At 33.6% G+C, this 27447-nt stretch overlaps 1 protein-coding gene across 1 annotated transcript in view; it reads left to right on the top strand.

Annotated features, from left to right (window-relative positions):
• Window positions 1–822: 822 nt before the first annotated feature.
• LOC112941618 (uncharacterized) overlaps window positions 823–27447 on the top strand; it is a 45926-nt gene continuing 19301 nt past the window's right edge. Inside the window, exons 1-13 of the mRNA XM_069294927.1 lie at window positions 823–843; window positions 942–1030; window positions 1757–1839; window positions 16811–17129; window positions 17257–17383; window positions 19289–19395; window positions 20474–20789; window positions 20865–21042; window positions 21111–21159; window positions 25122–25214; window positions 25293–25352; window positions 25792–25870; window positions 26084–26166. Coding sequence (XP_069151028.1) covers window positions 823–843; window positions 942–1030; window positions 1757–1839; window positions 16811–17129; window positions 17257–17383; window positions 19289–19395; window positions 20474–20789; window positions 20865–21042; window positions 21111–21159; window positions 25122–25214; window positions 25293–25352; window positions 25792–25870; window positions 26084–26166 — 1604 coding nt within the window. The remainder of the gene's footprint in view (window positions 844–941; window positions 1031–1756; window positions 1840–16810; window positions 17130–17256; window positions 17384–19288; window positions 19396–20473; window positions 20790–20864; window positions 21043–21110; window positions 21160–25121; window positions 25215–25292; window positions 25353–25791; window positions 25871–26083; window positions 26167–27447) is intronic.

The raw sequence follows: 27447 nt of genomic DNA, 5'->3' as shown, positions 1-27447 counted from the left end.
AACCGAAGTAGTAAAAATCGAACCAAACCGATCTAGTTTGGTTACAAATATGGTGCACACTTTTCTAAAGCCGAATACCGAAGAACCGAACTGAAATTTGATTATACCGAACCGAACGCCCTCCCCTAGTATTGTATGTGTTGCATGGGCAGGAAATGAGTTTATTGGTTGGGTATAATGGTATTTTATCAGGATGTGGGAATGGTTTGGAGGGAAGGGGCGGTAGAGAGTGGAAGATGCCAATACAATATTTAAGGACTAGATTTGCTCTCACAAAGACTGGAGTTTATGTCCTGATGAGATATACACAAGTGAATGGAGTTTAACCTATTTTCTTTCTTTTCTATTTGAGTGGCTCATGGTCAAGGATGTTAGTGATAATGGCTTTTTATATGCTCCTGTTAAATTGCACGGTGGGTTGCTAATCTATTTGAGGCAGCATGACATGAAGCACAGTTTCTACTCAAATAATGATTATCAAACATATTAACTCGTAAAAATCTCTTCAAGTATGAAATATCTTTAAAAAAAAACTATTGGAAGTGTCCCTATCGAGTAGTCATAAATAAAAGTATTGGCCGCTTTTTGTTTGTTCTAATCTTTTGCAAAACTACTTTTCTGTTTGATAAATGGACATCCGTTCTGCATCATACTCTAGTGGTTATTGCATTTTTAGCTAAGCGATGTCTATGTTATTGTTCAACTCATGTTCTTATGCATACTATATTGTTTGTATATGCTTACTGTATGTACGCTCCCTTTTGATGTAGGGCTGTCAAACAACTGGAGATCCAAACAAGTTCATGTTTTGCAAAAGGTGTGATGCAGCTTATCACTGTTACTGTATGCAGCCTCCACTCAAGGTGGATTATCGTGTCTTACTCTTCCCGTTCTGTATAATAATAAAACTAGATTGTACTTATTGTTTTCGGGATGTGCAGAAAGTTAGCAGTGGGCCTTATTTGTGCCCCAAACACACAAAGTGTCACAGCTGTTGTTCTAATGTTCCAGGAAATGGACTGAGGGCGAGGTATGTTGTATGGGGCCATGAACAGCTAGTGGAAATTCTCTTGGATTCAAGTTTTGCTGTAAATATTAATTGAACAGTCCAATTAACTCCATTTCAGTTGAACTGCTTATTAACTTCTCCATGTCTTTTTCTCTGTATCTTCACAGAGGAACATCATGTAGGAGTTCAATTTACGTTATATTGTGATAAGGGCTATGAAAGCAGTTTAAATAAGTTCTCTAGTTTTGGGCTTTCCCGTAGCACAGTTAATTTTCTGCACTAATATCTTAGTGAGATTTTAAAATACAAATTATTGCATTAGTGGCATCCGATTATGTTGTGTGCTGCATGTGATACATGAAAATCATTTTAAGGCATTGCATATCCTATGAAAATCATTAAAGGCCTTGCATATCCTATTGCCTCTGAACTATTGATATCTTGGTCTATGGCAGCTGGTATTTAGGATACACTTGTTGTGATGCTTGTGGAAGATTATTTGTGAAGGGAAACTACTGTCAAGTTTGTTTGAAGGTTAGATATTTTGTCCGTTATTATTATTTGAGCTTCTCTTTGTTTAATCTTACAATGAAGTTCTTTGTGGTATGGTGGTTTATTAATGTGAAGTTTCTAATTTGTCGGCTATAATTACTGGATGGCTTTCATTGCCTTTCCAATGAAACCAATTGTTTTCTTCCGATAGGTCTATGGGGAATGCAATTAATCTTTTTTTTATATATACTATAGGTTTATAGAGATTCTGATACAACACCTATGGTTTGCTGTGACATTTGCGAGCGCTGGGTGCACACCCAATGTGATGACATCAGGTTTACCTTAATTATTGCTTTAAGATTATTAATTTATTGGTTTTGCTTCCGCGCCTATCTTATGAAGTGCAATTTTATTTGTTAACGCGGGGCTAATGTGGATGTGCATTAGGTTAGACTTTTCTATTCTGGAATTATCCGAAATTTATTATTGACAGCTTCCAATGCTTTTTGTGGTGCTCTTGCAGCAGATTTTGCTTTGTTAAAATGTGGGAAGTGTTACCAAGAATAGTGTCATCATTCTCCTTTGACTTTGATTGTTAAATTAAATCAGTGAATGTTATTTTGGGCTGCTGCTTGTGATGCATTCAGCCTTATTAAGAATTTAAATGTTATATTTCTGGAGATAGAAAGCTCTGCAATTTCGGGGTTCTACTGGTTGTATCTCAAGGTAGATGACATAACTTATAAGAGAGAGACTTCGATGAGAATGACAATTCTTTTGTATAGTGATTTATTGACATTGGTATGCTGATGTGATTGTATGAATGATATATGCTTCATGGACTAAGTTTTAGCAGCATGAACGAATGAAAAAGGAAGAAGAAAATTACTGTTTGTTTTTTTGTAATTTTCTACAACTGCAGTGGAAAATATGGCTAATTTTTGGGAATGCGCTGCGTTAAACTGTCAGCTTATTGGTGAACGTCATCAATGGGTAAAAATAAAAAATCCTTTGAAGATTATAAGGAACAACTTATGATGTCTAAAAGCTGTTTGGCTTTTTTTTTTTGGTGTGTCAGAAAACAACCTCCAAGGAAAGTAAAGGGAACTTGCAGCTGTTAAGATTTTCAAAAGATAAAGTTCCCTTCAACCTGTGTTAAAAGGTGACAAGAGTCTGTTTCGCCGCGAGGCGTTCACCTTTATGAATTGAGGCGTCAATTAATATCAAAAACTTTAAATATTTAATTGTATATATACATATCCAATATCTCAATAGCAGAAACATATTAACAAATATATCAATTCAAAACTAATAGTAGAAAGTAGGTTCTAAAACACTAGAACTTAAATGACTCAATAGTTCATAAGACAATTAACAAGCAATATTAGAACTCTCAAAAAACGGGGACTGCATACTGCTGACAGAAATAAAAAACAGGGCATTGAAGAAGAAGAGGAGGAGAAGAAGAAAAATTGTTGAAAACATACTTGATGAGGTCGTGAAGCAAAGGACTGAAGAAAAAAGAGATTGTGGAGAGAAGCGAAGATCGTGATTTCGAATTTAAGGTCGCGAAGATCGTGATTGCGAATATAAGGAAAAGAGAGTTGTGTTTATCCAAAACACCAAATAAACCCCAATATTGCCTTTTTAATTATTAAATAAAGCATGTTTTGAAGAAAAAGGTGGTGCTTCTGTCGCCTCACCTATTCTCTCGTTTTTGAGATCACCTCTCCTCGCTAGTAAGGCGACAAGGCCTCGTTTCGCCTTTCGCCAAAGGTGATAATTCTCGCCTTTCACAAACCATGTCTTCAATTATTTCGGATGTGTATCATTTTTGAATTCTTTCAATGGGAAGTTTGATTTGTTAAAAAAGGTGTGTATCACTTTCATCAGTATGTGAGCGGGAGCTTTAGGGTTGTACTCATACAATTAGGGTTTTGCAGCTATAACTCCCACTGTACGTCCGTGAGTTGATTAGAGTGCTTCATGTACATTAGCTTTAATGGGCAAGGTAATCGGCTAATCAAGAATTCATTTTCGGAGCTATGTGCCACGGTGGCAGGTTGAACTTAGTATGAGAGAAACTGTTGATTGAAACAATTGGTCATCGCGCTTATTTAAAAAGCAAGTGTAAAGATGCTACAGTCATAGTGTTATGACTAAAGACCTCTACCCTTCAATTTATAGATTGTGTCCTATTTTGGTTGGAAAAGGATTAGAACTACTTCACATATATGGCAATTGAGTTCATTAAGAAAGGTTAACAGTTGGCAAGGAAAATTGCTGTCCCTTGGTGGGTTACCACCCTTTCAAGATCTTGATTAACTATTGACAAATAATTTCAAACGACCACTTTCAATCGACATTTATGAACATTTCCCTAGTACGATTTGTTGATAATTATGGAGGAATCTAATATTCATGGACTTGCAAATCTCAAGTTATAATTGGAAATAATTTAACTTCAATACTTTCCCTCAATCTTTCTTAATATAGCCGCACAAATGGTAGGTTACTCATTTCAAAAGTCTTCCTCTCTTTCTTAATATTTGTGTAAAGTGTAATGGTGCCACAGAAATTGAGACGGATGGAGTAATTATGTTGAGGGAAGAGGGAGTAAGTTTTTGTACGGGAAAGTCACAAGTTTCATCTCGTGGTTGTCCATGAAGTTATTTACACACCTTAACTTCACATGGAATCTAATACGCCCTACTCTTGCTTGAAGTGAAACTAGTACCCCGAAAAGGTGATGTGCCAAAGATAGCTAAGTTTTTCAAGCTCGGGTGTTGATCTAGAGGTTGAATCTTATGATCTAAAATTTATGGTTTGGGGATACGAATCTGTGTATGGATACGGGGGTGCGTGGATTCAGCTAAAAATTGTTTCTGATAGATCCTCAATTCAAGTAAAGCAGAATAAATTAGGTATGAAAATAATAGAGAAAAAAGTAGTTATATAATCCTTAATTTATATAAATATTTGTAAGGGTATGAAAATAATGGAGAAAAGAGTAGTTATATAGTCCTTAATTTATATAAATAATTGTAAGGGAACCCGTGGTGGTTCAAAAAAGTCATTTACACAACTTAGCTCTACAGTTGACGCGATACTCCCTATCTTGATTGAAATGGAACTAAGGTCCCCTAAAAGGTGACGTGGCAAAGAAAGTGTTACCAACTTCCTGGAAGTGCAAGAGAAGAAGAGAAACAATACAAATGGTACCAACAATACATTTGTCATCTTCTAATTGGTTGTTTTATAATTAATGAAATTTAATTAATATATTCCTTAAAATATAACAACATACACATTGTTATCTCACAAGTGGGGTATGATAGAGGGTATAGTGTATGCAGTCTTACTCTACCTTATGACGGTAGAGAGGTGGATTTCGACAAACGCTCAATTCAAGTATAGCATATCAAATAAAATAGCAAAGTAATGGAGAAAGAAAGTAGTTATATATTCCTTAATTATATATATATTCCTTAATTATATAATATAATTGTTTGTGGGGAAAATTTACAAGTTACATCCCATGGTTTTTTAAAAAAAGCATTTTGATAAAGCACGTATCTTTAATACTTAGCGAACCTCCACCCATGGAGCATGGAGAGGTTACTTGCAATTATTAGGAGTTATTTAGTAGTTTCTTATGGTTACTAAGAAGTTATCTATCCTTATCCTAAATAGTTATAAAGTAGTTATAGTTATCTATTATGTAATAGGAGATCTAGTAATAAGCAAATAGGTGGTAATATATCTTTTATATGCAAAAAAAGTTGTTCTAAGAGATACGAAATACTTGTCTTTCTTTGTATTTTCTATTACTTTTATCCAGTTAAAGACCTTGGTTTCTGTCATTGGTATCAGAGCAGTAAAATCTGCCATGGTTATTACACGAACCAACCCTTTCCACAACGAACCTATCATGTCGACTCCTGATCAGATCGACCAACAATTGACCACTATAGCAATAAAATTGGGAGCCATTGATGCTCTTGTCGTTGCTGATGTGGCTGCATTAAAAGCAAAAAACAAATAAAATCAGGATGGAAAATCTAAAGTTTTAATTGATGAGGGCGAGGTTGATAGCACTTGGAGGCATTAAGAAATTTATCGACGTTCTTACACAATGATGGAATTTCCCAAGTATGATCGAACACTTAATGATTGCAAGGTTGATGTGACTTCAATGTATTTGGAGAAAGATGCATTGGAGCTTTTTTGCTTTGATCAACACTGAAACAACCATTTGTTACTAGGATGAGTTGGCGAAAGTTATGCAAGAAAATTACAGATTAGTTTCAAAAAATTCAGATGAACATTTGTTTAGTATTCAATGGATTGGATCAGTTTTCGAGTATAGGCAGAAATTCGCAAAACGGGTAGCGCGTGAGCAAACTTGGCAGAATATCGTTTGCTTGGAGTTTTCCTTAGTGGACAAATAAGACCTTCGTGTGGACGTTAGGATTCACAAGCCTTTGTCTGTGTATAAGGCGATGAGTTTGGCGTTAGAATATAAAGGTAAACAAGGACTAAATCAATCCAGTAAGGTACATGGGTGGCCTTCTGAATCAAGACCTTCATCAATTGGGACTTCCTCTCCAGCGGCTTGGTGAAATTAGCAAATGCAACAAAGTTTGTCATAGCCTGTCAATAGAGGTTTCGAACCTCGTTATAGTGCACGATTTCTTCCCTTTTTCCTTTGGTGGTGCAAGCATGGTGTTAGGTATACAATGGCTAGCATCCTTGAATATAATACAAGCCAATTGGAACGAGATGTTCCTTATCTTTCAATTGAATATGAAAACTACTTACAGTTACAGATACAGAAGGCGCAATCGGAGCACTAAGATCATGGGGTGAATGCACACTGTCATTACACGATGGGTAAGGTGCGGAGCTACACTTTAAAGACAGATTCACTAGATTCCGACCTATGAAATACAAGGTGTTCCTCAAAAAAACACACACTCACGACAACATTTTTCCAGTCAGACCTTGAAGAACTGATGTTGACTAGATATGCTACGTTGAACCTTAAGAATGGCAAATTATAAGCACATAGACCTCTTCTGATGTTGGTGATTCTTCTATTTTACGTCTTTAGTCATATGGCCAAAAATCATTGTTAGTTGCACATTTTTCCGATTTTCGTCTTGAAACAAGTCGTCGTTCCGGGAGGGGTGTACTTATAAGGCACATATCTTTAATACTTACTTTAGGAAGAAGAAGCGAAGAAAGATAGGAAGTTAATGATTTGCATCTTCTGAAATCCCTGGAGGTTTCACCCATAGAGCATTGAGCGGTTACTTACTGTCATTAGCTGTTACTTATGGTTACTAGAATTAAACTATCCTTATCCTATGTAGTTCTGAAGTACTTCTATTTATCTATTTTATAATATGATATCTAGTAATAATTCGACAGGAGGTGGCAATATATCTTTTATGTGCAAAAAGGGTTGTTACAAGTTAAATGAGATACTTGTCTCTTTTTGTATTTTCTATTGTTCTACTAGATACTTGCGTCTCTTCTTGTATTTTCATATTTGCTTTTATCCAGTAAATTTTTTTTGTTTCCATCACATTTACACACCTTAACTCTGATGTTCACCTGTCATTCATGCGATATAAAGCTGTTAACTTATGCGACTTCAATTGTACTTCCACTTGAGCTTTGAGTGAGGAAATCCATTGGATGTTTTAATTTGAAAATGGGTATTTGCTCTGCAGTGATGAAAAATATTTGCAGTTTCAAGTGGATGATTTGCCGTATTCATGTCCAACATGCCGCGGATATAGTTATAAGGTGTGTTTATGGCATTGATTAATTTCACTAGAAAATTTAATTGAGAACTCTATCCTGATAATTCTCGTTTGATGTTCTCAGTCGATAAATCTTAGCAATGCTGTTCAGGAGCTTTGGAAGAGGAGAGATGTAGCTGATAGGGATTTAATTGCAAGTTTGAGGGCAGGAGCTGGGTTGCCTGTTGATGATGAAATATTTTCAATTTCATCCTTCTCAGAGGATGAAAATAATGCTCCTCCAGTGAAAAATAAACATAAACAATCCTTAAAGTTATCTCTTAAAGGTATAGTTGACAAATCTCCCCAAATGAGCAAGGAACGCGGAAAAGATTCTTGTAACGAGAAGGGGTTAGCTGGACAAAATGAAGGACATCCTGATGCTCCATCTGGTGGATGTAGTGCTGGTGATGTCAAGAATGATGAATTGCAGGCTTATGGGGAAGTGAATAGCTTTTCTTCTCCTGTTGGTAGCTTAACAGAAGGTATATGTTCATTTAATGAGGCAGGGGTCATGAAGCGCAAATTTACTGATGATGTTACTGGAAACATGGGTAAGAGGAAAGTCCAAAGGAATAATAGCAAGCCTCAGCATTTGGATGGGGATGATGTTGGGATTCAAACAAGCATGCCAAAGACCTCCAAGGGGCCAAATGGTTAAAAAAAATCTATATGTCATCATTGGGTTCTTCTTTCTTTCCATTTTCTAACTTGCATGAATCTTTTTTTAAGACTATGGCTTCTCCGTAGAGTTTGATGACTGTAAATATGCTTTTCTACTTGCTTGCATCACTTACGACACAAAAGCTACGGTTTTCAAAACTGTTATCTCATCCAGACAAAAGGTTGCGTTATTGAGAAACATGATTTAGTTTTCCTTTGTGCATTATTATTTTTTTCGAGATTTTCATCTATGATTGGTAAGGAATTCATATATAAGTTGCCTTAGGGCTTTTATTGGTAAGAGAGCATCGCGTGATGTGTATTAAGATCATGTCACGGGTGAAACCCTTCTGCCGACAAATATTAAAGTGAAGAAGGGTAGATGGGTGTGCTCATTATCCCACAGTTTTGAACCTTATGTCACTGAACCTCGAGGATTTTTCGGTTATAAAGAAAGGACATATAAGTTGGCTTGGTAATATCATTAATACTATGATTCTTGGGTTGCTTTTTGTTAGTAGAAGTCATAAGTATCTCCAATATACTTGGTTATATAGAAAGGACATATAAATTGGCTAAGGGATATCTTAAAGTACCGTGGTTCTTGGGTTGCTTTTTGTTAGTACAAGTCAAAAGTATCTTTCATGTTCGTTCTTGTAATGCATTTTCTTCTAAAAGAAATACTTGTATGGATGTAAACTTATGCTGCATATTTCTTCTCCTCTCCTTGGATAATTAGCTGCTTATTTGGCATGTTTGGAATGTGTGCTTTGGTCATCACGTTATCTGATGGTTTTTTTTTATATCTTTTTGCTTAAGTGGAAATTCTTTTGAACGTAAAGCAATGGGGGATTTTAAGTCACTTTCTCAAAGTTTAACAATACATTGTTAATATTAATTTAACAATGATAAAAGTGTAAGCCAGTGGTTCAAAACGTTTTTCTTTTTATGATCTTGACAAAACTTAAAAGAGTAGCACTGATGCACATCTCACTCAGAGACTTCTTCCCTTTTCTCAAGATGCTGAAACTGCTTTTGATGTCTTAATGGATACACTCTGGCATAAAACAGAGGAGTTCTCTTTTTATCATTCAGATTCTTTCCTCTGTGTGAGTACTAGCAGCTGAAGAGTTCGAAAGCTGATGATGACCCAGAAAAAAAAAATTAAAATAACCTTAAGTGATTAAAGTTCATTCTGCAAATTATTATTATTTTTTGATGTTAACACAAACTGTCGAAATGGATAGGTGGCAATACTTCTGTTGTTTCCTAATTTTTATTTATAATCCGACTTCTGGATGCGCTCTTGCATCTGTTGTTCCCTAAAATTCTTTCAATTCAATATCTAGATTGCTTGATCAAGTCCGCAAAATCTCTTGAGATGGAATAATTAGCTTCAATACTATATACTACTGTTCTTATATGTAGAATCTCTACTTCTTGGTATAACTCTTGTATATGGGAGAATTTCACGTTAATAAAATTATTTACCTATTTGAAATATATTCTTATATGTACTTCTTTGTGTATCAGGTAATGAGGAGCGGGTTCAGCTGAGAGAGAATGAAAACTCAGAAAGGGATGACACTGCAACTAAACTTGGTGGGGGAACAGGTAAGACCTGCTGTAACTTGTTTATTTTTTATGTTGGGGACGGTGTAGAAGGTAAGATTGTATTTGTTGGTTTTAGGAGCATATTTTTCATATTCTATTAGTAACTTTTCTTGTGGCTCTCATTTCTGTGTCAAAAGAAAGTAACTTAATAAAGATCAAGAAAGTTGAGCGCAGAAGTCTAAACTTGGTGGGGGAACAGGTAAGACCTGTTGTAACTTGTTTTATTTTTTATGTTGGGGACGGTGTAGAAGGTAAGATTGTATTTGTTGGTTTTAGGAGCATATTTTTCATATTCTATTAGTAACTTTTCTTGTGGCTCTCGTTTCTGTGTCAAAAGAAAGTAACTTAATAAAGATCAAGAAAGTTAAGCGCAGAAGCTGCTCATTTCCCTGCCAAAATTGGTGGAAGATTAGCTTCTTCATGACTTACGTGAAACTTTCTTGTGAAAGTAAAGTCAATGGGGATTTTGAGTCACTTCCTCGAAGTTTCACATGACAATGCTAATCATTTATTTAAAAATGGTAAAAATGTAAGACTTAAAACTTATTCTATTAATGATCTTGACAAATCTTAAAGGAGTAGCACTTATGTACATCTTACTCACAAACTTCTTCCCTTTTTCTCAGAACGCTGAATTTGATGTCTTAATGGATGCACTCTGGCATAAACCAGAGGGTTCTCTTTATAGAACTCTCTCTATATAAATATATATATCTAGTACAATAAAGGTGACATGACATGTATATTTGGTTTTCTTTGGTCTGGGATTGGAAGATCTGTTCTGTACCTGATAAAATTCTCTGATTCTTTTTCTGCTATGGTGTTTCCTCTCTATTTTCTATGCTACATTAGTTGAGATTCTTTTCTCTGTGTGAATACTTGCAGCTGAAGAGTTCAGAAAGCTGGTAATGACCCACTAAAGATTAAAAGTTATATTATCTGTAGTGATTAAAGTTCATGCTGCATATTATTATTGTTTTCTGATGTTTAAACTTCCACCCCCACCCATACACACACCCTTGGAAATTTTGGGAAATTTGATTTAATTTGTAAACTGATGTGCTCACAGTCAAAACAGGTAGGTGACTTTTGTTGTTTCCTGTTTGTTTTTCAAATTCGATTTCTGGATTCGCTTGTCCATCTGTTGTTCCCTAAAATTGTTTCAATTCAATGTCTAAATTGCTTGTTTAAGGCAGCAAAATCTCATGAGATCAAGTTATAAGCTTCAATACTCTATGCTTGTTCCTATATTTCTCTACTTTTTGGTATACCTTTTTAGTATCGGAGATTTTCCCAACACTCATAAAATTATTTACCGAAAAATATTCTTAGATATACTTCCTTTTTAATCAGGTATTGAGGATCTAGTTCAGCTCAGAGAGAATGAGGACTCGGAAAGGGATGACACTGCAGATAAATTTGGTGGTGGAAACGGTAAGATGTGTTGTAAATTGTTTTACTTTCTATGTTAGGGATGGGGAAAGAAGATAATATTGTATTGTTGCTTTTAGAAGCCCGCTTTTAGTATTTTATTAATGACTTTCTTTTGGCTCTCATTTCTGTGTCTGAAGGACATAAGGTGAATCATATGGACCAAATAAAGGGTCAAAATCATAGGGGTAAAGAAAGCAACTTAATGAAGATCAAGAAAGTTAGCCCAGAAGGTACTAATTTCCCTGCCGAAGTTGGTGGAAAATTTGCCGATGGATCTGGACCTTATCCTCCGCTCAAGACTTTTGGTATCTTAGGAAAAAGAAGCAATGATGGTAGTGTTATTACAAGGGCTAGAGTTGAAGCTGATGCTACAAGGGACAATAAATTGACTTCTGTAAAACATGCCGAAGCTGAGCCCGCTTCTTTTGATGACCTGATTGACAAGAAAAATAGCACACCTTCAGTATCAAATTCAGCGAGAAAGGATCCAAAACCTCTCCTAAAGCTCAAGAATCCTTGCCATGAAAGTCAAAATGCCTGGGCTTCTCCAGGAGAGGAGCATAAAAGCGTGGTTAAGGGCCAGAGGTCTAAAAGAAAGAGAGCACCAGCCTTTGGAGAAAAATCATCAACCTGGGCTGATGAAAATTTATCACAGCAATATGAAGACAATACAATGGATGAGTTTTTGGATGCTAACTGGATACTGCAGAAGTTGGGAAAAGATGCAAAAGGAAAGAGAGTGGAAATTCATCATTCGTCTGATAATACCTGGTAAGCTAATTGCCAAGCTGACTACTATGCATACTTAAAATTTATGCAACCTCAAAGGAAATGAGTGCTGTAATATTCAGGATTATTAATCATGATACCAATGTGAAAAAAGTAATCAGTAGAGCAAGTGAATTGTATTTGGACACAAGGATATAGTAAGATAAAGAAAATGAACACATTATCTATAGTTACAATTTTCATTTGAGCTTTTAACTAGTGCAACTCCCTTGCTGGTTCTTATATATTAAAATTGTATAGCATAGCATTTGTATAAATCTGTACCACACTTTCTTTGAGGTTTGCTAGTCTGACCTTTCAATTCAATTTCTTTTCCAGGCATATAGGGACAGTTGTAGAAGTTTTTGAAGGCTCACCTGTTGTGTCTGTTGCTTTTGATGATGGGAAGAAGGAGAACGTGGAACTTGGAAAGCAAGGAATACGTTTTGTATCTCTGAAAAGCAAAAACATTGACTGCTAAATTGGTTATTAGCTGCAGTGTATTTTACAACTCTGAATGCCAAGAGCATGAGCAGCTGCTGTTGATTCTCATGGTTGTTCTTCTTTGGTGGGCTAAAAGGAAGTACTGATCGCTGCAGGTCAAAATTTCAAGGTTACTGCACATTGCATCGTGTATTTGCTGCAAGTTTGTTTTCATTTTTACCAGACTTACATATAAGGAGTTGGTTGGTTCTGTTTTATTGTTATCTTTCATTTCCTGGTGTACAAATTCTCTTTTCTGGTCACAGGTAGAACACCGTTTTTGGTGGTACTTTGGATTAATCTTGCTGGATTTGCAGTTTTAATGTAAAATTACTAGAGATAAGATGCTCCTACTGGTTGTAACTGAGGGCAGATGACATTATCATACTATAATATACTAATATAGGATAGCCAGTTGAGCTCCGTTTAATAAGAATTGCCTGAAATATTTCAGATATATTCTATATATAACTTAAAATTATCATCATATATAGTATCTTGATACCTGTCAAAAATGAGGAGTTAGTACTGTTATTTTTGTGTTAGTTTTAGCAATTTCACAAGGCTTAAATCAAGTTTTTTCTTTTGCATATTCATTTTTTGTTCACGTTTTAACGCTTTTAATGGACACTCTAAATTCATGGATAAATTGTCAAATTTATATTTTGAGAAGTAATTATTTGTTTTGAATTGATTATTACAATATCAAAATTCTATAAATATTTTAGATGAATATAAAATTATTATGCAATTTGATTGCATATGTTCATGAAATTTGAATTGTAGTTCATTTAACTCTAAACAAGTAGTCGTACGTATGGGTGTTTGTAGTTCGATTTGGATCGGTTATTAATTAAAATTAAAACTAAACTAATCTAGTTGGTTTTTAAAATTTTTAAAATCAAACTAAACCAAATGAAAAGAAATAACCATCGGTTTGGTTTAGTTTTTTTGGTTTATTTGATTCGAAGTAATAATTTCTTTACGAGGAAGTACGTATCTCGACAGACATAAACACTTGTACATGAACAATTCACAAAAAAATTATTGTCGGTTCAATTAAGCAATTACGCAATTAAGCGATAGTTGAGTTGTCACTATACGAACAAAGTGATTCAATTAAGAGAAAGTGTCACTATTTTATGTGAAGATTGATATGTAAAGATTAATGAATTTTAACGAACTTAGACTTAGGATTGTTAAAGTTGGGTTTGAGAAAATGGTAGAGCAAAGACTTAAATTTAAAATTTGACAAACTATTTATATTTTATTTATGAATAATTTATAAATAACTATAAAATTTATATATCTAATTTATCGGTTTGATTTAATTATTTTTTGCGGTTGTATTTAAATAAAACTAAAATCAAATCAAATAATATCGGTTTTTAAAATTTAAAATCAAATCTAACAAATTATTGATTTTTTTGATCGATTTGATTCGAATTTCGGCTCGATTTTATCCTTTAATCATAACCATAAGCAACTCTAGTCGTACACATATATGTTACCATTTAAGGGTGCTTTTTAATTTTTGTCCTTCAACATTTCAAACCTTATACGAGCAGTCAAAAATATTTTTGACATAAAAACGTTAAATTTTTTGTGAGGCATAGATTTGTATGTTAGTAATTAGTATCATAATATTGCATAAGAATGTTGTGGGCATTCTTTCTTTTTTTTTACTATGATGAATGATGTTACTAACGTAAGAGATTCTCATTTTAAGATTATAATATTACATAACTGTATCTATTTATCTCAAAATATATTTAACACAATAAAAACATCATTCTCTCTCTTAATGAAATTACACATCACATTATTCATCTTTTTCTAAACAATATTTTTTTTTAGCTCTTTTATGTCACCCATATTTTATACCGAATAAAAGATAATTACAAAAGCAAAAATTTTCTCGCCTAGCTCTTTAAGGTTCGTGCAAAATCCAACATAAATTCCTCTAGTTCTAGGATAGTTTATGCATTTGTGTTATAATGCACGTAATGTTTCACTTTTCAAAAGTCGAACCATTTAAATATCGAATAATATCTTCAGATATATATTATTTCAAGTTAGAATAAATAGTAAAGAACAAGTTCTTAAAAATTCTTCTAGTTCTTGGATAGTCCTCTAGTTCTTGTTACTAACTAATTTATATTTATCGAGCAATTGTATGTATAAAAACTTATCTCATGTATTGTGTGTAACAAATTTAATTCCAAGAGTCTTAAGAACTTGTTCTCTATCATTTATTTTAACTTATAATTTATTTACATAAAATTAAAATACTGATCAAAATTTCTCGTGATAAATATATCAAAATTATTTATCTATTTAAATGATACTAGATTACTAATAATAAAGTATACAAAGTTATGTCTCTTGTTCATAATTTGATAATTGATTAAGCCAATATAAATTACTATGTTATATTAATTGAAGTTATTTTGTAAATATCTTAAATTAAAATTAACAAATTTTGATGTAGTTTTTCTTTCTAGTAGTAATTTAAAAAGAATAAAAATCCTTGGTAGGAAAAACTATCATCGAATGAGTCTTACTAGATATAATTCAGATTAGTCGAACTTCAATATGAATAGCGAGCATTGGATGATTTTTCTAATTTTTTTTATTATTATTACTATGAAAAAAGATAACGTGACAGGAAATTCCGTACATTAAGAAAGAGAAACATGTTTTTATTGTGTCAAATGTATTTTCAGAAAAATAAAAATAATTACATGATATTATTATCCTAAAAAACAAAATTATATTACTATGCATTTTCCCAAATATAATATTCTTTATCACAAATATGAATTGTAAAATAATTTTAAACTAGAAGAAAGATGCTTATAAATATCTTTATGATTATTCAATAAAAAGATGTTTTTTAGTAATGAAATATTTTATATTATTCAAATCCCCCGAAAAGAGAAATATCTTTGCTTTTAACTCACTTTTGTTTTGATACCTTATTATTAACTTATTTTATCTTAGATGATTTCAATATAAAGAATATATTATGAGTAATAAATTCATGTTTAGAAATTTATTCAGAAAAGGAAGTAGAAAAATAAAATAAAATATGTATACCCTCACTATTTTATTGGGATTGTCTTCTCCAACTGCCACTGTATTCAGCTCAGAAGTAAGTGAAGCATCATCTCTCTGTTTCCATGTAAAACCCTAAATCCAATTTTAATCTTTTGTACATATGCTGGGTTTTATATTATTCATTCTTCTTAGTTAAATATATTAATATTGTGCTTTGCCCTTTTTAATTTCATATTAGCTGTTCTTGTTTCGTTCTTGAGTTACCTAATTTATTAATATTGTGTTTTTCCCTTTTTTATTTTATGCTAGTTTTGCTTCTTTCGTTCTTGAGTTACCTAATGTCGTTTATTGTAATGGAAATTTTGGTGGAAGCTGGAAAGGGTAGATTATATGGAGAAAACTTGCCTGTTCCCACTTTTTTAGGTTAATTCCTGTTAGAAGGGAAGAGCTAAACGTGGGAATTGGGTGGTTCTGAGATTTTGGATATCCGGAATATGATTAAGATATTAAGCAATGGAAAAAATAGGAGATGTTATTTAAGAGCTATTTAATTTTGGTGGAAGCTGGAAAGGGTAGATTATATGGAGAAAACTTGAAAAGATTGAATTTTTATGGGTTCTTTTTCTCTTTCTCGAGCAATTCATGAACTATCCCATCTCCTTTGTCATTATCTGAATGAGCATGAGTTGTAGAACGTTTTAACATTCAAATTTTAAACTTGGTTTTGATTTAAATATTCTGTGATCTACACTATCTAATTATACCATGTTTAAATATTCTCATATCTACATTATTTAATTAGTTACCATAATTAATGAACTCCATTTCCAGTTCAATGACGTCACTTTAAATGGGATAACTGTATATGCCTAGTGGACTATTGTGAAATTTTTTTGGGATGGTTAAAATAGAGAATGTCAATAATTTGCTTATAAACAATATTTTGTTATCATAGAGGATTCAAATAGTTAACCTTGACAAGCTTAGGGTTGAGATGTAGTTCCACGTTGATTGATAATAATAATTGATTAGCTAAAACAACACCAGGTGAGTTCTTGTTATCAAGAAGGCTATAAATGATCAAAGCTCTCTTGTATCCGTGTCCGAGTCAAGTAAATCCATCATAGCATCTATATCAATTTAGTTTTTTCAGATTGCCCCGAAAAGCTAATGAGTTTAAACATTTGTATTTTAAACGTTGAAGTGCATCATTCTGCCTTCTAAGCGTCTAGAACTTTTTTCTTACCCGCAAGATAAATGCCGGAATTGTAATTCAAATGTTTTAGTTATCTTTGGAGCTTCTCTTCTTTCTAACTTGTGAGGGTGGATTTTCCAGTCTTCTAGGCAATACCTACATCACCTGTAAAATAAATAAAATTGTTCAGTTAGTTGAGCCTGTGTTCTAACTTTCTAGTTCCTGGCAGTTCATCCTTCATCTATGACCCAAGTATTTTTTGTTTCTATATTGAGCTAGGTGGCTTCAGGTCTTCATTGATTCAGTTAATTATCTATTTTGGTAAGTGTTTCAAAGTGCCTCTGTGGGGTATACAGCATTTCCTCTTGTGTGATGCCAATTCCTATCCAATGGGTAGAGTTCATAAAAGAGCAGCCTACGCTGGACTTAGAGGGAAGAAGAAATCGACGGGACATTGTCTTCTGTTATTATCGGAACCCGTGGCAGATTGTCATCAGACTTCTTTTATGGAAGTTCAAGCAAGACATTGTGTGCTTATCATGAAAACTCCACTCTACTTATCTAATGGGGCAGAGCACTATTCTCCTCCTTGGTTCAGGTGCGTGCATACATTCAAGTCTAATTTTCTCTCTCTGCATGGTTAATAAGCTCCATATTATTTTTTCACTTTAAAGTATTAATATAAAAATGCTCCCTAATATTTATAAGCCTTTGTATTTAAACAGTGTTGCTCCCATGATGAAATGGACTGATAACCATTACAGAATTTTGGCCTGTCTCATCTTAAGGAAGACGTGGCTCTACCCAGAAATGCTTGGTGACGAAACAACTGTCTACCAGTCTGGCAATTTGGTAAAGTTCTGCTGCATGGAATAAGACTCTAGTGCTTTTGTACCCAACTATAAAATACCCTTTTGTTTCTTACTGATAACTAGAGCTAAGAAAAAAGAAGGGAATCATGCGAGTAATTCTTTGTTCTTATACTAGACAAAACAAAATGAGAAAGAAATCAACATTTACTGTGCTATATAGTATATAAAGGCTTACAATTACCGAAGATTTAAACTCATATATGATAATTTAAATCAATTGTACCGGTTGATTTTTTCACTGAATGTGCATAAATCAAAATATCCTATGATTTTATTTTTCCCATTTGTTTTAAGTCATGTGGTGACCAATGTTACTTTCTTTAATCTTCATCCTCTTGCTGCCAGCCCCAATTTTCATGATAATGTCTATGTGGTTATATGGAGAAAATGTGCTAAAAAAGCCTTAAAGGTTTCCAATTAAAAAATAGGACAATTGGGCTCCTTTACTTTTTTTTTTTTTTTTACTTTTTTTATTTTTAATATTAAAAGGAGTAAACTAAGAACATTCTTCGTTGTTGTCTGGACAACTACTAAAGTTGTTTGGACACCTATAGAAAATTTCGGACAATTAAAGAAGTTGTCCCCACAACAACGAGACAGCTGTTGGACTAAAGTGTAAAAGTTAAAAGTCTTGGACTATTGAGAAAATATATTTTAACCTAACCTAATTTACACTATGTCACTTCTACGTAATTTTTAAAACTTGAAGGACTCCTACTTAATTGACTAATTAGTTTGTCCTTTTTATAGACTTTCCCAGTTATATGCCTACTTTCTACATGATCTAAACCGACCTTCTACAAAGAGAAGCTTACAGTTAATACTTCTATATGATGGCACCCGACAGCTGACACTTGTATTTGATTTTCTAAATTGATGAATTGTACTGTTTTTATATCAATTACTATAGGCTCTCTGGGTTGTCTTTCAAGGGTCGAGTTAACCAAATTTGTTGGTTATTTTTCATTTCCCTAAACTAAGACCCTTGTCCCTGTTAGATGGTTTCCTAGAAAAGGAATATTTATTTTGTTGGTGTAAAATACTTAGCAAAGAAGGAACCTAGATGATATATTATTGTAACATGGGTGGATCTGCAAAAAGAACTGCACCCAAGGGTGTGACCTAGTGGTCAAAAAAGTGGTTGAGAACCCTGAGCTATCTTGTTCAAAACACAGTGGAGACAAGAAAAACTAGGTGATCCTTCCCATCTGTGCTAGCCTTGTTGGACAAAGTTACCTGCTGCTGATGAGAGGTGGCAGATTTCCATTGAATTAATCGAGGTCCATGAAAGCTGGTAGGGACACCTCGGTCATCAAAAGTTAAAAGAAGAAAAAAAAATCTCATAGAGGAATTTTCTTGTACTGATATGTTATTGCGCTTGCGGCTGGACCTTTAAGAGCAGTTTGTCACTCTCCAATGCTTGTTTGTCTGTATCGTGCATTGAGATTTGACATTCATGGGATTTTTCTAATATACTGGGATAAATACTAGGCATATTTCCCTAAGCAATATCCTACAGTGCTTCAAATTGGGGAAAATAATTTGGAGATCTTAACTAATGCGACACAACTGGCTACTTCATATGGCTTTGATTAAACTAATTTTAAGTCCGTTCTGCTTTTCCCATCTTAAAATATGCGTTTCTAGATTTTATTCAGACCCAAAACTGATACTTATTATTTTTTTTGAAATTGATAAAAAGAATTTATCAGTTTTTGGGTTCTAAAAAACTGACTTTTTCTCTAGCCCCTGAGTAGCATGATGTTGGTGTTTTGGTGTGTGCCTCATGCTTGATCCAAAGGTTCAGATTTGTTTGCTTGATGCATCAAATATATTGTTTATCTATATACTTGCTCTGACATATTCACAACTTCTTCAAGGAAAGTTTGTAGCTGAGGCCATGTGCATAATTGCTGCAAATACAAATGTTCCCGTGAGTGTCAAATGCAGAATTGGAATTAATGAGCATGTTCATACTGTGAACTATGTAAGGTTTTCAAACTTTCCCTTCCTCTCAGGAAATGAGCATCAAAAATCAATTCTTCAATGATCAATTTCTTGATTTTTAGTTGTTCCTTTCTTTTGTCTTGTAAGTTACAACTCCATTTTTATGTCCCAGCCTTGCTTCAAGGAAATCATCAAAATTGAGCTCCTTTAGTTTCGTTATAACATATTTCCAAGCAGGACTTTGCTGACCTTGTAACTGCTTGGACTTTATAGTAGATCTTAGACAGCTGACAAGAACTTGTAACTATGAACTAGAAGAAAATTCATGACCACTTGACTCGTAGTATTAGCCATGTCCCAAAAAGCCCAAATATTGGTGGGAATTTGAAAATATTTAAAAACCAGATTTTCTAAATCTGACCAAATTTTATGGTCAAATAAATCATGAAAATGTACTCACAATGACCATATGTATTTTTCTGGAAGTTTCTCTTCTCCTAATAAAACTTTTATCTTTATTGAATTTTTGACCTTTTTTCACTTTGATACAAACAATCATGGATTCGATCAACATTTCTAACACTTCAATGGGCCAAATGTGATTTTTTCCTCATCTTATAAACAAACCACTAAAACCCCAAACACCCACAGACATCACAATCACAAGTAACGCCCCCAACACTTCCTCTCTTTTTCTCTCTCTCTTTTCCCCCAAAGGGTTTTTCCCAATTTGAACTCTTCAAAAATTCCTCATACAACAAGATCTTGATCTTGGGTATGGCCTTTCACACAGCGTGCCCATTTACCTGGTACTACGTTCTTTTATTTTTGTATTATTTGTGTATAGTTTTCTTTATTTTCTCTCCTTTTTTTTTTATTATCAGTGTTCTAGACCAAGGATGCCAAATGGGTTTCTTTGTCTTATGGTTTGTAGTTGTTTACTGATGTTATTTTATACCATCCAGCGTTTTTGGGTGTGGGATTTGGCTATTTTTTTGTATAGCTGGAGGATCTGCTATTTTTCTCTTTATGGAGGGACGCGACATTGCTTTCTCCGTTTTGTGTTTTGTTGTTTGTTTTTGAATTTCTGACCCAGTTGAGTGTTTTTGCCTTCATTGTGCAGACGGAAGATCTGCTTCTGCCGAGATGGGTTCTCAAAGGGTTACAATGGGTTCTTAGGAGATGTGACTAAGCTTGAGGAATTTCTCAAAGATCCATGGGGTCTTAAGGCCAAACAACCTGCCACATGTCAGGTTAAGGTGCCCAAGCTAATCGTTGAGTCGCCCTTACGGGTGCCTGTTGGTAATGGGGATGGTGAGGAGGCAGCTTCTACTGCTTCAGCTCAGACAAAGCGTGTTGCTTTGCAGAAGAAAGCTGCTGCTGCTTCATCTAATGTGGGTGAGGATTTCACTGGAGGGTTTCAGTCTGGAGATGTGGAGGTTAGGAACTGCTGTTTTAAATCGTTACACGAAAGTATCCAATATTTTTATTTACAAATAATTATCTCACCTCAGGGCTCCACGAATGATGTTGGTGGAGAAGAACAAGGTCTATCAAATATCAAAGTGCTGTGTAGACTATGCTTTTCCAGTGAAACCGAAGGAGGTGAAAGAGCAAGGAAGATGATGTCATGCAATTGTTGTGGGAAGAAGTATCACCTAAGCTGCCTGAAAACTTGGGGTCAACATAGAGGTACTTTTATAGGCCACAAGATTCGAGTTTTTAGTGTTTTGCTTTTGCTATTATGCCCCTTCCTACAGATCTCTTCCATTGGAGTTCATGGACATGTCCCTCTTCCGGGTTTGTGAGGTAAAACTTTTGATTCTTTCCAATAAAATAATGAAACATATTTGGTTTTGCTTTCTAATAAATGTGGCAATTATACAATGAGTTCTTTTTTTTCTTTAATGTCAATAAGAAGGTCAAAGCTAATTCGAAAAAACATTGACTTTTATTACCTAATAAAATGGAAAAATTAAATTAATATGAGATATCAACTGATATCCCAATTACTTTGCTAGCCTTGTGTAAAAAACTGAGGTTTTTATATTTACGAATTTTAGGTTCTAACCTGTTACCTAACCCTATGAGAGATCATCCATGTCAGTTTTGACACAGAAATCTTGGTAAGGTACACTGATAAAAAAAGAGGATCCTGACTAAGATCGCTGTCTTAACTATAGAAATAGGTGTTTTCAACTTCTTTGTGTCTGCATGGACAGTCAATTCAGAAATAATGATATTACTTTTAAGTCAATGCTTTTAAATGGATATCTCCATATGTTTATGGTGTTCGATAGTCAAAGGAGATGGTAAAACAGGTAGAGTTTGACCCATGGCCCCACTTATACGCAAACCCATAAGTCACCAATCATACACTTTCCATATCAACTACCTTTTGTCCTGTAAGAAACAGGGAATACTACTTTCCACTAGATCAAGTGGACCCAACTCTAATATGCACCATGTCGAAACCAAATAAGCTGCAAGCTATCATAGCTTATAATGATAAACCCATGTTGAAGCCCCAATCCCTGGTTGTAAGAAGTTTTTAAATGACAGTTGGTGTTTTCTTGTCTTGGTAACAGAGTTATGGTGGAAGGCGTCGAAGTGCTCACAAGCTGGTGAAGGCACCACAGTTTTGAAAAGAAGTTATTTAATGTGAAATAAGTCACTATAGTTCCATCCCTTTTATGTTTTTTCTTTTTATGGTGTAAATTTATCATGTTAAGTTTGCAAGGTGTTACTGAATCAGATTAGGTTTTCTTCTTGGTTTTTGTTTCCTTGTCTTTTTCTCCAGCTTGCTTTTCAGTCTTTTGTGCTTTTGTAGTTGTGTTCTTTGGCGACTTCAATTTTTTTTTTGTTTGAGCAAAACTTCAATTTTAGTTTTTGTTTCACATTAAACCTTCAGATTGTTTAATCCATATAACCAATGGTCAACCAAACTAAATCAAACAAAGGTTATAACCAACTATCCGTTAACCTTTATCCCTTCCTTTGTTACTCCCTCTGTGGCACCACGAGACTTGCATCTAGGTTTACTAAGGAGGTTTCTTGGGGGCAAAGAAAAAAAGCCTTATAGGTTTGAATATTGGTAGGATTTGAGCAGTACTTTGAAAATGCCAAAAAACAATAAGGTCTTATAGTTTTGATCAAAAGCAATAAGCAGCATATGAATTTTGTACTTGTATGATCAAGTAGAGAGTAGCATTATTATTTTCAGTACCTATTATACAATAATAACAATATGTAGATTCTATACCTAAAATGAAATAGAATGAAAATAAATTTGAACGAGGTCACAAAATAATGATGGTCAATAGTAACATTGATTTTAGATTCTCAATCAATTCAATTGATTGTAAAACTAATTAGTTTGCAGCATTTAATTTCATATTACATTGTGGGCTAACCATGAGGCTATGGTGGGATAAATGTTGGATGGTTAGGCACTCGGTGAGCATGGCCAAAGACGGTGAAAATTTGATGTTTAGTTGGAAGAGAGGAGAAGGAAAAGAAGACGAAGGTCTTAGAACGTGGTTCCACTTGCTTTAATATGGGTACTTTGGGGAGAGAGGGAAATGAGAGACCTTTTGAAGTTGTGGCGTCGAGTTTCTCTCCATCAAGGAGTAGTTTGAGTTCCCTTATTTTCTTTTGGTGTGAACAAAAAATCCCTTGTTTTATACTTTCTCCGTTTCATTTTATATGATTTAGTTTGACTCGACGCGGAGTTCAAAAAAGAAAGGAAGACTTTTGAAAATTGTGGTCTAAAATAAGTGATAAATATTTGTGTGACTTAAATCGTTTAATACACATTTTAAAGTTGTGTTGTTACTTAATATAGAGGCATGCCATTCTTTCTGAGACTGATTAAAAGGGAAAGTAAATCATATAAATTGAGACGGAGGAAAAAGTGGGTTGAGTTAGTAGAGAATCCTATCCTTTAGTAGCTTTTTTATCCTTTGATATATTCCTTGTATATTGCAAACTTGGCCATGTTTATGAATGAAAGTATGTTAACTAGATTAAAAAAATACAAAAAAGCAATAATAGAAGTAGAAGCGTTAAAACTTGAAACAAAAAGACAAACATGTCAAACAACACTTAATTGTAGAGAGTAATCCTCGTACACATATATCCAAAAAAGAATGAAATAAACCTACTCTTTTTGCTCCCTTATTCCTATCTTTTCCATATTTTGAAGTTTTCAAATAATATTCCCTACTTTGTTGAAAAAAAATTTCTCTCATCTTGCTATACCAAGTTTTTCCAAAGCGTGTACGTCATAAATGCCGCAATAACCCTAAACTTGGCATCACTAGCTTTTATTGAAACTGGATTTGGGGATGTGAAGGGTTTTCGACATATTGAACGAAGAAGTGATAGAAGAAGTCAAAGGATGGTGCTTGTGGAATTGTTAATTTACTGTTAGAGTGATTGCAAGAACTGGATTGAAGGTGTTGCATAGGGGTGAGCATAAATACCAAAAACCCAAAACCGAACTGAAAAACTTCGGTTTTGCGGTGCTGGTTTCTTTTTCTTGGAACTTCGGTTCTTCGGTTTGGAGTTCAGTTTAAGGGTCTCGAAACTATGGTGCACCGGAGAACCGAAGTTTCATTAAACAAATTTTAAAATATTTATTATATTAGTTATTTTTTAACTTTACTTGGCTCATTTCAATTTTTATATTTAGAGCCTAAACTTAAATAACAAAAATTAAATAACCAAAAAGTAAACCCTAAAGTCTAAACTAAAAAAAAACTCAATTTAATTCAAGTTTGAGCCGCAACGTGGTGTTTCTAATTTCTACTTTTATGATTTTATCATTTTATGTTGTTACTTTGAAGTTTGAACAACAAATTCATGTTCTTACCTTTTATTTTTAGGCCGTTAGTTGTTACTTTGATGTTTGAAGTGAACATCAATTGTTACTTTATTATATTCTCTCTTTATTTTTATTCACATCGAAAAACCGATTGATAAACACCGAAAAATACCGAACTGAAGTAGAAAAAAACGAACCAAACCGATCTAGTTTGGTTACAAATATGGTGCACAGTTTTCTAAAGCCGAATACCGAAGAACCGAACCGAAATATGATTATACCGAACCGAACGCCCTCCCCTTGTGTTGTATGTGTTGCATGGGCAGGAAATGAGTTTATTGGTTGGTTATAGTGGTATTTTATCAGGATGTGGGAATGGTTTGGAGGGAAGGGGTGCTAGAGAGTGGAAGATGACAATACAATATTTAAGGACTAGATTTGCTCTCACAAAGACTGGAGTTTATGTGCTGATGAGATATACACAAGTGAATGGAGTTTAACCTATTTTCTTTCTTTTCTATTTGAGTGGCTCATGGTCAAGGATGTTAGTGATAATGGCTTTTTATATGCTCCTGTTAAATTGCACGGCGGGTTGCTAATCTATTTGAGGCAGCATGACATGAAGCACAGTTTCTACTCAAATAATGAGTATCAAACATATTAACTCGTAAAAATCTCTTCAAGTATGACATATCTTTAAAAAAAAACTATTGGAAGTGTCCCTATCGAGTAGTCATAAATAAAAGTATTGGCCGCTTTTTGTTTGTTCTAATCTTTTGCTAAAACAACTTTTCTGTTTGATAAATGGACATCCGTTCTGCATCATACTCTAGTGGTTATTGTATTTTTAGCTAAGCGATGTCTATGTTATTGTTCAACTCATGTTCTTATGCATACTATATTGTTCGTATATGCTTACTGTATGTATGCTCCCTTTTTGATGTAGGGCTGTCAAACAACTGGAGATCCAAACAAGTTCATGTTTTGAAAAAGGTGTGATGCAGCTTATCACTGTTACTGTATGCAGCCTCCACTCAAGGTGGATTATCGTGTCTTACTCTTCCCGTTCTGTATAATAATAAAACTAGATTGTACTTATTGTTTTCGGGATGTGCAGAAAGTTAGCAGTGGGCCTTATTTGTGCCCCAAACATACAAAGTGTCAGACTGAGAGCGAGGTATATTGTATGGGGCCATGAACAGCTAGTGGAAATTCTCTTGGATTCAAGTTTTGCTGTAAATATTAATTGAACAGTCCAATTAACTCCATTTTAGTTGAACTGCTTATTCATGTACTTCTCCATGTCTTTTTCTCTGTATCTTCACAGAGGAACATCATGTAGGAGTTTAATTTACGTTATATATTGTGATAAGGGCTATGAAAGCAGTTTAAATAAGTTCTCTAGTTTTGGGCTTTCCCGTAGCACAGTTAATTTTCTGCACTAATATCTTAGTGAGATTTTAAATACAAATTATTGCATTAGTGGCATCCGATAATGTTGTGTGCTGCATGTGATACATGAAAATCATTTTAAGGCATTGCATATCCTATGAAAATCATTAAAGGCCTTGCATATCCTATTGCCTCTGAACTATTGATATCTTGGTCTATGGCAGCTGGTATTTAGGATACACTTGTTGTGATGCTTGTGGAAGATTATTTGTGAAGGGAAACTACTGTCAAGTTTGTTTGAAGGTTAGATATTTTGTCCGTTATTATTATTTGAGCTTCTCTTTGTTTAATCTTACAATGAAGTTCTTTGTGGTATGGTGGTTTATTAATGTGAAGTTTCTAATTTGTCGGCTATAATTACTGGATGGCTTTCATTGCCTTTCCAATGAAACCAATTGTTTTCTTCCGATAGGTCTATGGGGAATGCAATTAATCTTTTTTTTATATATACAATAGGTGTATAGAGATTCTGATACAACACCTATGGTTTGCTGTGACATTTGCGAGCGCTGGGTGCACACCCAATGTGATGACATCAGGTTTACCTTAATTATTGCTTTAAGATTATTAATTTATTGGTTTTGCTTTCGCGCCTATCTTATGAAGTTCAATTTTATTTGTTAATGCGGGGCTAATGTAAATGTGCATTAGGTTGGACTTTTCTGTTCTGGAAATATCCGAAATTTATTATTGACAGCTTCCAATACTTTTTGTGGTGCTCTTGCAGCAGATTTTGCTTTGTTAAAATGTGGGAAGTGTTACCAAGAATAGTGTCATCATTCTCCTTCGACTTTGATTGTTAAATTGAATCAGTGAATGTTATTTTGGGCTGCTGCTTATGATGCATTCAGCCTTATTAAGTATTTAAATGTTATATTCTATTAATGATGAATGATGTTACTAACGTAAGAGATTCTCATTTTAGGATTATAATATTACATAACTATATTTATTTATCTCAAAATATATTTAACACAATAAAAACACCATTCTCTCTCTTAATGAAATTACACATCACATTATTCATCTTTTTCTAAACAATAATTTTTTTTAGCTCTTTTATGTCACCCATATTTTATACCAAATAAAAGATAATTATAAAAGCAAAAATTTTCTCGCCTAGCTCTTTACGGTTCGTGCAAAATCCAACATAAATTACTCTAGTTCTAGGATAGTTTATGCATTTGTGTTATAATGCACGTAATGTTTCACTTTTCAAAAGTCGAACCATTTAAATATCAAATAATATCTTCAGATATATATTATTTCAAGTTAGAATAAATAGTAAAGAACAAGTTCTTAAAAATTCTTCTAGTTCTTGGATAGTCCTCTAGTTCTTGTTACTAACTAATTTATATTTATCGAGCTATTGTATGTATAAAAACTTATCTCATGTATTGTGTGTAACAAATTTAATTCCAAGAGTCTTAAGAACTTGTTCTCTATCATTTATTTACATAAATTTAAAACACTGATTAAAATTTCTCGTGATAAATATATCAAAATTATTTATCTATTTAAATGATACTAGATTACTAATAGTAAAATATACAAAGTTATGTCTCTTGTTCATAATTTGATAATTGATTAAGCCAATATAAATTACTATGTTATATTAATTGAAGTTATTTTGTAAATATCTTAACTTAAAATTAACAAATTTTGATGTAGTTTTTCTTTCTAGTAGTAATTTAAAAAGAAGAAAAATCCTTGGTAGGAAAAACTATCATTGAATGAGCCTTATTAGATATAATTCAGATTAGTCGAACTTCAACATGAATAGTGAGCATTAGATGATTTTTTTATTTTTTTTATTTTTT

Source organism: Solanum lycopersicum, chromosome 1 (assembly GCF_036512215.1).
Source record: "Solanum lycopersicum chromosome 1, SLM_r2.1".
NCBI lineage: Eukaryota > Viridiplantae > Streptophyta > Magnoliopsida > Solanales > Solanaceae > Solanum > Solanum lycopersicum.
The sequence above is the reverse complement of the archived record's forward strand: the minus strand, read 5'-3'. Positions and strand labels throughout refer to the sequence as shown.